General features: G+C 39.4%; 1 protein-coding gene across 1 annotated transcript in view; it reads left to right on the forward strand.

The window, feature by feature from the left end:
* The window catches only part of LOC145484367 (polycystin family receptor for egg jelly-like), a 17668-nt gene extending 10830 nt beyond the window's left edge, over positions 1-6838 (forward strand). Inside the window, exons 9-13 of the mRNA XM_081462986.1 lie at positions 1-253; positions 995-1231; positions 1952-3265; positions 3777-3945; positions 4758-6838. The exon at positions 1-253 is cut by the window's left edge and continues 467 nt beyond it. Coding sequence (XP_081319112.1) covers positions 1-253; positions 995-1231; positions 1952-3265; positions 3777-3945; positions 4758-6223 — 3439 coding nt within the window. The 3' untranslated portion in view covers positions 6224-6838. The remainder of the gene's footprint in view (positions 254-994; positions 1232-1951; positions 3266-3776; positions 3946-4757) is intronic.
* Positions 6839-10097: the final 3259 nt, after the last annotated feature.

Consider the following 10097-nt stretch of genomic DNA (forward strand, 5'->3'; position numbering starts at 1 on the left):
TTATGTCGGTCTGGTGCTTCTAGATGCTAACAATGTCACCGATCATGCTAGAAAAAGACGGTCATGTTTTGGCCATAGCCGCGAAAAACGGTCATGTGTTGGAGTTAAAGAGCCCCCTTCTATAGGAGTCACAAAAGTGAATGTTCCGAAGTATGATCCTTTAACAGATGTCAACTACACGTTTACTATTACCCAATCGAGTTGTTTGTACTGGTCTGAAGACAAAGAAAAGTGGACCTCCGACGGTTGTAAGGTACGTTATATTAATATTGGGAAGTGATGACTCCCTGCATCTTTTCCTTAAATTTCAGGATGTCTTTGCCGCTAAAAGTATGCTTACACATTAACTAAACAATTTGTTCTCGTTCTGGAAGGTTGCACTTATAAACTAATGCCATGTGATTAGGTAAGACAACTGACACAGCAATCATAATTTGAACTTTTTGCTGAGACTTCGTAAGCATTATTATGTGAAGATCATATCTTTAAACTAGGAGAAAAATGCAAAGATATGGATGATCATTAGTATTACAGAGTTTAAAAGAAATTGAATAAAAAATGGCCATAAATTACAGAATCATTGGGGCGGTTCTGGAGCCACATATAAGCTGGGTGTGCAAAATATATATCGGAGCTATCAATAATTTATATCTATGTATAGCAGGATTGAGTCCAAAAATTGTTCAATCTGATTGCAAATCTTGATAAAATCAGCTCACAATGAAGCCCGGTCTCTCCGTATCGCTGAGGATCTCTTTCTGATCTACCACAGGGATATGTAAATATTACGTTCCTGTATTTCTATCTAATGCTGATGTTAACTGGCTGCCTGACTCCGCTAGCCCCTATGGTTATTCCAGGCAGCTAGTACTCTAATATTTACATTTAATATTTTCACTGAAATTGTAATTTTTTCTTTAGTAAGAGTGAGTACAAATAAAGATTGATTATTATTGAAAATACACTTTGCTGACTATGAATGCTTCTGTCGTAGGTTGACCCCAGCTCAAACATCACTCACCTTAAATGCCTTTGCAATCATTTGACATCATTTGGCGGAAACTTCATTCAAGCACCAAATCCTATTGATTTTGACAAGGTTTTCACTGAGTTTACGCGGCTTGGTGAAACTGGTAATATCTCGGTACTTGTGACAATTGCATGCACTATTCTCCTTTACTTCATAGTGCTAATCTTTGCAAGGAGGGCTGACGAAAGAGACGATAACAAGGTTTGGATAAACTCATATAGCCATTGTCTCTTTTGCATGCTGATGACAAAGAGGTCTGCCTCTGGACATAAAACTATCTTAGTTCTGCGTTTACGATGATAACTGCTTTCTTTTAAAGAAAAGAACATTTTTTTCCCAAAACTTTCTGTTTTCCCCATAATTCTATCCAATTGACCTATCTAAGTCTCTAACGAGCAAAATGTGGGCCAATAAACGATCTTATGCATTTTTGGTTAATATTGTATTACGGCCGCCTGCATTGACATCTAGTACTACAAAGAGCCAAAAACGTCGAATTAACATCTGCACTTAAAACATCCAATTCGTTCCCACTGCCTTTTTTCATTTCTCTATATACAGGATAAAACCAAAATTGAGCGAAATACCGGGAATACTAGTTCGGAATAGCCGACAGTAAATAACTAAAGGGCACATCCAAGGGGAATTCGTTTTGATTACGAAATAGCGAGGAATTCGAAATAAGCGAATTCGAATTGGCGGGGTCCAACGTGTACATATATGTGATCTCATCCAAGTGAACATGCTTCTCTAGGCTGTAAACAATTCTCTATATGATGCTACATCCAAATTAAAACATGTTTTACTAATTAAAATGAGTATTTCCTGTGGGAAATTATGTTGGCTAAAAGTTATAATGAGCAATTCAAAAGAAAAGTAAAATTTTACTTCCAGTAAAGGAAAGACTTGCTTTTATTTTAGATTAGTCCTCCAAAATGTATAAACGTCGTCGAAAAAGGAACCTACGTTTACGACATGGTTATCAGCACTGGTGTTTGGAAACATTCAGGAACAACAGCTAACGTGTCCGTCAGTATAGAAGGCGAAATAAATGAACAAAAGCTAATTCCACTTAGGAGCAAAGGAGAATCAAGCGAATTATTTGCAAGAGGAAGTATCGACGGGTTTGTTCTGGTCACAAGCCAAACCTTAGGGACTTTAAAAGAAATAACATTAGAGCATGACAATTCAGGAGATAATCCCTCTTGGTTTGTAGAGACGGTTGTCATCAAAGACCGGCAGACAGAGCAAAGGTGGATGTTCTCAATAAATCGATGGCTTGCCGTGGAAAAGGATGATGGAGAAATAGAGGTTACTGTCAACACTAAGAGTACAAATTCCTTTTCAGATCAGGTTCGTTCACGGTTTGGAAGAAAAATTGCCGACAGTCACCTGTGGATGTCAGTGTTTGGTAAAGCATGTAGCAGTTCTTTCACCCGTGTACAAAGAGTCTCGTGTTGTCTTTCACTGTTGTTCAGCGCTATGATTGCTAATGCTATGTTTTATGACCTTGGTGGCAAATCGGATGGAGCTATACAGGTTGGACCATTCAAGTTTTCTGGGAGACAAATCGTCATCGGAGTGCAAAGCGGACTAATAATTGCACCTGTAAACATTTTGATTGTCCTCCTGTTTAAGTCTAGTAAACCAAGAAGGAAAAAGGCCGACAAATATAAAGACATTGACCAGGCCCAGCAATTTGTGGATGAAATAAGGGACACAGGCTGCATGTTGCCTCATTTCTGTGTATACTTTGGGTGGTTTCTCTGCTTTGTCACAACTATTACGGCTGCAACGTTCACCTTATTTTACAGCTTAATGTGGGGCAAAGAAATTGCCGAGCAATGGCTCGCATCAATTTTGATATCATCTGGTCAGGACATTTTCGTGGTACAGCCAACAAAGATTATGTTCGCTGTTGTTATAGTTTCATTGCTCTTGACAAGAAACAAAGACGCCAGTGAAGATCTAGATGCGGAGCGGGACAGAGCTGATGATTGGAAGACAGAAATTGATTTTCTAAGCGATAATCCTAAAGCCCAATTTAAACGAGATAAGTTGGAGGCGATACGTAAGCGAAGAAAAAAGGAGACTCGGTTGACAATCATGACTAGAGACATAGTCCTTCATTTGATATACATGTTTTTTCTGGCAATCGTATGTTATGGTAACAAGAACGGAAGCCGTTTCCTGATGACAAGGACAATGATAAATCCATTCATGACGTTTGAACTGGTAACTATTCTAATAGTATGGACTAACTGACTGACTGACTGACTGACAGAAAGTCGGACAGATCTAGACCATTCAGACAGACCGACAGACCGACTAACTGACAGACAGACATACTGACCGACGACTGACTATCTAACCTACGTTATATTATTCATTACATAGTACTTAAATACTCCCCATTTACAGAAACAATAAATAATACACAGTATCGATGAGAAAAATCCCTTATCTTTTACTATATCAACATCTGAACTGAAATCGTGGATATCTCCATGGCACCTTTCGACGCTGTCGTTGGCCAGATGTCCCTGTTTAAATGAATACTTTGGCCGCATTTAACATTTCCTGTGCCTTTTTTTCCGACCAGATATATATAACTAATCGTGGATATCCTTGAGTACTTCATAAAAATCACTGAAACAGAGCGTAACGTTTAATCATTTGGTGGTAGAAAAGTTATGAATTTAGCAATTGAATACCTAACTATATGTGTCTCTTTCTCGTTTTTGAGGTAACTGAACCAAACGAACTATGGGGTTGGCTGAGGCAAGACTTCCTGCCAAACATATACAACCGCGCATGGTACAATGGACTTAAAGAGGAAGCAGATCTGTATATTGAGAATAAGATGTCCATAATGATTGGCATGCCTTCGATGCGACAACTGAGAATAAAGAAAAGTAAGCCCCAAAACATTATTTTTTTTCGTTATAATCCACAGCTCTGTCTCAAAGAAAGCTGTATAGATATATTCCTTTAAGAAAAGTTGTTCTTAAGTGGAGCCAAACCAGAGCCTCTTGGATATTTCATTGAGTAACTTTAATGAACACGAAGGAACCTTGCGCCGATCATTTTCTTTAGCATGAAGCGGCTTTCGTTATTACAACACGTTCAATGAATCAATGCATTAGATTAAATCTTACGAAGTATACTTAGTGGCAAGTATGTAGCTCGCTATGCAAACCAAGATGGTCAACTAATAGCTGCGGCTCTAAGCCTTTAACTAATGTTACGTCAACTCTATTAAAAATTGCATACGGTCATAGGACATTTTGAATCAGTATATGCTTTTTGGAAATAGTCTATATAGTCACAGACAGGCTCGGATACCAGGTGCAGTGGGATTTGACTCGATCAAGCTGATGCAAGTTCTTTTGTGGTTCTTTTCTTGAGTTTCTTGTAAATCGCGACTTCCAGCAAACTCTAGAACTGTTACCATAGTTATTCTTGTACGGCTGAAATGCTGATAGTCATTATAGTAAATAAGTTAACATATATGGTAAATAATTTTATTAGATGGTTTTATTTTTCTTATTACAACCACACGCCCCTTGCAGAAATCAACCTTTTTATTGTATAGTTGACAGGGCAAGCATCCACCATCTCCCTTCATTGGTATCCTCTAAACGTAATCAGGTATATGTTTAACATCATCAATCCATTTGATACTCTGTCTAAATTTTTTAACCTTGCTATACGTGACACTTTTTAGGTCCATGCGAAACCCCTCGTCAGATCATTCCAGACTGCTACTACGACTATTCCGCTTCACATGAAGAAACTACATTGCTGAGTCTTCCAGGTTGGAAACCGCTCCCCTTAAATACTTCATGGCCTACAGCTCTACAGATGTGTCCAAAACCATGGCGTTACCAAACAGCCGAGGAGTTAAACAATGGCCCAATAAGGGCTACTTACAGTGCATACGATGGGGGTGGCTACGTTGCCGTCATGGGATATAAAGAAGATACTGCCCTTGGCGTGTCAACCGAGACCCTGGGTCACGGATGGGTTGATCGCCAGACTCGAGCGGTTATTTTAGAGTTCGCAGTCTTCAACGTGAACACAAATTTGATCAGCACCGCTACCTACTTTTACGAGGTGATGGCTACTGGGGCTGCCTACACTACAAAGAGGGTTGATACACTCGAGTTATACAGTACAGAGTCAGGATCTCTGATGTTCTATCTCATTTGCCAGTTTCTATTCATGGCCATGGTGCTTTTCAACTTCATCATGATGTTACTCCACCTTTACCGGCAACGCCTCGGATTTTTCAAGTCCTTTTGGAATATGGTTGACTTCTTTATGATAATCTCATCCGTAGCGTCAGTGGCGTTCTATATGATAAGATCGAAGAGTGTCTTGAACACCATCAAAGCCATCCAAGCTAATCCATATGAAATTATACATTTTCACACGGCCTTAGACTGGGCAAGCTGGGAAAATGCCTCGGTTGCTTTTGCCATTTTTATTGTGACACTTAAGCTTTTGAATCTCATCCGTTTTAACCCTTATGTTATTTTCTTATTTTCATCATTCCGTCAATCCGTGGGCTACCAGCTATCCTACGCTGGTTTCTTCTTGATCGTCTTTAATGCTTTTGTCATATCCGGAATGCAGTTATTCGGTGGCATAGTCCTGCAGTATTCAAGCTACCTCCAAGCAGTCATGTCGCAGTTTGAATTTATTTTAGGAAAAGCTGTCCCACTTGACGATCTTCGTAATGAAAAGCCCTTTATTGCCCCTGCGTTTCTTTTCTTGTTCGTGCTATCTATGACGGTGTTCCTGATGAACATGTTGGTTTCGGTATTAAACGAGTCCTACACTGACGCTAAGACACACGCCGAAGAAAGTGCCGAAGAGCTTGAAATGGCACGCTTTATTGGTGAAAGTTTCATGCAGATGTTTCAGGAAAACAGAAAGCGCGCTGAATTCAAGTTATTTTGTGACGATACCACGTTCGTCAATATGTGTCGTTCCGAAGCAGAGCCTTCCTGTTTAAATTCTCAAAGTATCATTCATTGCACGGAGGAAAGGTTGACAAAAATGGATCAACGGATATCTGTTCTTACCCGACGCACGGAAAACATTGAGGTTGACTATATCTCTGAAGAAGCAGAATTTCTAGATCTCGTCAATTTGACGGCTAAGAGTTTCCGTTCAGAATCAAATTAACTGCATCAGTTAAAGAAGCACAAAGAAGAATTTAAAGAGAACAAGGCCTTCGTTCCTGACCGCCCTTTTTACTACATAATAGCATTTAGTATTTACACAACAATTCGGTGGCCAAGTGGTTATCGCACAGTCTGTATGCCTCGGAATGAGGACTCAATCAGAATTTACACTACAGTCTATACAGGTTTGGGGAGGCGCGGTGGCCTCATTGTTAGTCGCCCTTGTTTCCGGATCGAGCGGTCTGCGTTCGAGCACTGGCCTGGGACATTCCGCTGTGTTCTTGGGCAAGACACTTTACTCTCACAGTGCCTCTCTCCACCTAGGTGTAAAAATGGGTACCGGCGAACTTAATGCTGATGGTAATCCTGCGATGAACTAGTATCCCATCCAGGGAGGAGTAGAAATACTCCTAGTCGCTTCATGTTACAGAAACCGGGAAAAGTTCCGGACTGATGGGCCACTTGGCTCGTATGCAGACTTTACCTTTACCTACACACGTTTGGTAAAACTACCACGTATAGGCGATTAGGAAGTTATCAAAGGTCTGAGAAAGTTTTCCAGGCCAATGTTCATTCATCTTCAGTCAAAAATAATACTGATAAATATAAAAAAAGCAACAGAACGGGTGGCTTTCATTATTTCGACCACAATTTTCGATATTTCACTATATCTCAAATCCTTAATTGTAAGCCAGTAAAATCAGCGCTAATACTGCTGATTAAAGTCTTCGCAGAGCCGAGTTATAATAAAAATGTATATGTATTTATGATGTAATTTAATTTCTCTGAAATAACAGATGACAACACTTTGAGCTTAGAATGATCGAAATACTTCTGCAATGTGATTGTACCTTTGGAAAATTGGAAATTTTGTTCTTCCACTTGTGTAAACGTTATTCCAAATTTTGGAAATTTCTGAAATTTCTGAATAAAGAATTTGATAACGTAACAAGTTGCACTTATCAAAAATTTCTCTTTAAAAGAAAATTGTTGCGCGCTTACTCAGAGTAATGTTTTGGATTCCAGGAATGGGAACTTTAATATTAAAATTGGTCGTTCAAACATAGAGCTTTTGCGCTTGAACAAAATGAAGAGTGAAAAGTGCTTTATGCCTTATTTTCGTACTCCATCATGCACCTTTTTGGCTAATATTCCGGTAGCTAAAACATGCAATGAATTTTGTTTGAATTGCGGTTCTATCACAATCCTAACAACGTTTCACTTTTGCATTCAGCTTGAGTTATCTTAGTTTCTCGCTGGAAAGCTATGTGGTTGCCGCACCGATCATCAAAATGTAATTCTACTTTAACTCACACCATTACAATTAAGTTAAAAGAAAACTGGAAACTTTTCGTCGTTGCTTTCTGGCGGCCCTTCTTACAAATGCATCCTCAACTCAACCGGAAGTTTCCCAGGAAATATTCTCTGAAGACCATGTAAATGATCATGAAAATAAAACTCCACCAGTTGCGTGCAACTATAAATGCGAAAAGAAGCAAATTTTGCCCTGAAATTGGTATATCCAATTCCTAAGACAAAGCACGTAATATCTTTGTCTATTGGCTAATGCTGCAGTAAGACTTTTCCCAAGCTTTCCTCCTTCGCGCGCAAGACGTATTTTGTCTTTGAAAGTGATTTCTCGACCTTTCCTGATGATAGAAAACTATTTCGAATTTTGTAACTGCACACTTCTCTGGTTTGGTTTTGTGACCCCTTTTTCAAAGTGTGCCGCATTTTTCTATGTCTGACTCTTTTTTCAAGTTTGCCGCGAGCTTTTAGGTTTGAGCGAGTTTTCCAAGTCTGACACACTTTTGTAAGTGTGACCCATTTTTCAAAATGTGACCCATTTTTTCAGGTGTGACCGCTTTTACCAAGTGTGACCTATTTTTTCCAAGTTTGACCCATTTTTCCAAGTGTGACCCTTTTTCCTAAGTATGACCCATTTTTTTAAAGTGTGACCCATTTTTTCAAGTGGCACCCTTTTGTTCAAGTCTGCTACCCTTTTTCCAAAGTGTGAACCACTTTTCTAAGTGTGATAATTTTTTTTAAATGTGACCCATTTTTTAAAGTGTGACCCCTTTTTCCATGTGTGACCCTCTTTTCTAAGTGTGACCCATGTTTGCAAGTGTGACCCTTTTTTTCAAGTGTGACCCATTTTTCCAAGTTTGACCCATTTTTCCAAGTGTGACCCTCTTTTTCAAATGTCAATCGTTGTTCCAAGAGTGACCCTTTTTTCAAAGTGTGACCCACGTTTCCAAGTTTGACCTATATTTCCTAGTGTTACCCATTTTTCTGACACTTTTTTTCAAGTGTGACCCATTTTTACAAGTGACTCTTTTTCCAAGTGCGACCCGTGTTTACGGGTGTGAGCCATTTTTCAAAATGTGGCTAACTTTTCTAAGTGTGACCCATTTTTTCTAGTTTCACTCTTTTTTTCCACGTGTGACACTTTTTTCAAATGTGACACTTTTTCGAACTGTGACCTATTTTTCCAAGTGTAAATCTTTTTCCCAATTGTGACCCGCTTCTCCAAGCGTGATCCTTTTTTCAAAGTGTGACCCATTTTTCCTAGCGTGATTCATTTTTCTAAGCTTAACCCACCTTTCTAAGTGTGACTCATTTCTCCAAGTGTGACTCGTTTTTCCAAGTAGGACCCATTTTACCAAGCGTCAACAATTTTTCAGACTTTGAACCTTTCTTCAAGTGTTATTCCCATTTTTTCAAGTGTGACCCATTTTTCCAACTGTGACACATTTTTCCAAGTGAGACCCTTTTTTCAAGTGTGACCCATTTTTTTCAATTGTGAGCCCTACCAACCTTACCAAAGTGTGACTTATCTTTTCAAATCTGACCCATTTTTTTTACGTTTTTCTAAATTTGACTGATGACGGGACGCACGGGGCTTCTACTGTAAGTACCGCAGAGAAATGGTAGGAAATTTTCCTAGCATTCCTTATATACTCTCTCTAGGGTTCTTCGTCTTGCGGCCAGTGAAGCGTCATAGTCTGTTTTAGTGACATGTCGATGATATGAAATGAAAAATAAGCCAGAAAGGGCCGATGGAACATGGGAGAAGCTTTAAAATGAAGTCACAATATTAATAGTGCTTCAAAATTAAATAGTGCGTTGGAGTCATTCCCGATGCTTTCAAATGATGGCGGACTCCACTGACGCCAATAATCTGGAACAAAACAAGGTCATTATATATGGGATCACGTCTGAACACACGTGAACAAAGACTTGGGCAGGAAAAAAACGTGAGCGGACAAAACCGGGGAATGCCGATAAATCAAGTAATCCCGCAATGATGAACGAATTACACAACATTAACCTTCTTCTCCTTCTCCCCCTGAACCAAGTTTAGATCTACGAACTGAACTTAAAGCTACCAAAGTGCCTACGAATGGATGTTGATGTCTTGTTTACTCAATGAAAGCCATCACAATAAACTCTGAGCTTGCATTTCTTGCATCGAGATGCTTGTCCGGGCGTAAAGGAGCGTTTGATTAATCAATCTAAAACAGATCTTAAGGAATAAAACCCAGATGATCTGGAATACTTGTCTAAGTATGTCGTTGGCAGTAGGAGCCACCTGCAGTATTATCATGCTCGGCAATTGAAGTTATTGTCTAGAAAATATCGTACAATTACACAGCCGAGGGCAAAATAAAGCGCGAGGAGAAACTTAGCACATGGAGCTAAGATAGATTGTCAGTGCTTTATGTGACCATGCACGGCTACCAATGGTTTGGCCAATGGCTTGGCCAATGGCTCGTACACGCAACAAATCGTAAAAGTCCGTAAGTAACGACCTCCGAAAGAGGTGAGCCCAGCCCCCATCCCCTGAAAATAGATGAACCAAGGTTTAGAATTAT

Source organism: Orbicella franksi, chromosome 4, assembly GCF_964199315.1.
Source record: "Orbicella franksi chromosome 4, jaOrbFran1.1, whole genome shotgun sequence".
Lineage (NCBI taxonomy): Eukaryota > Metazoa > Cnidaria > Anthozoa > Scleractinia > Merulinidae > Orbicella > Orbicella franksi.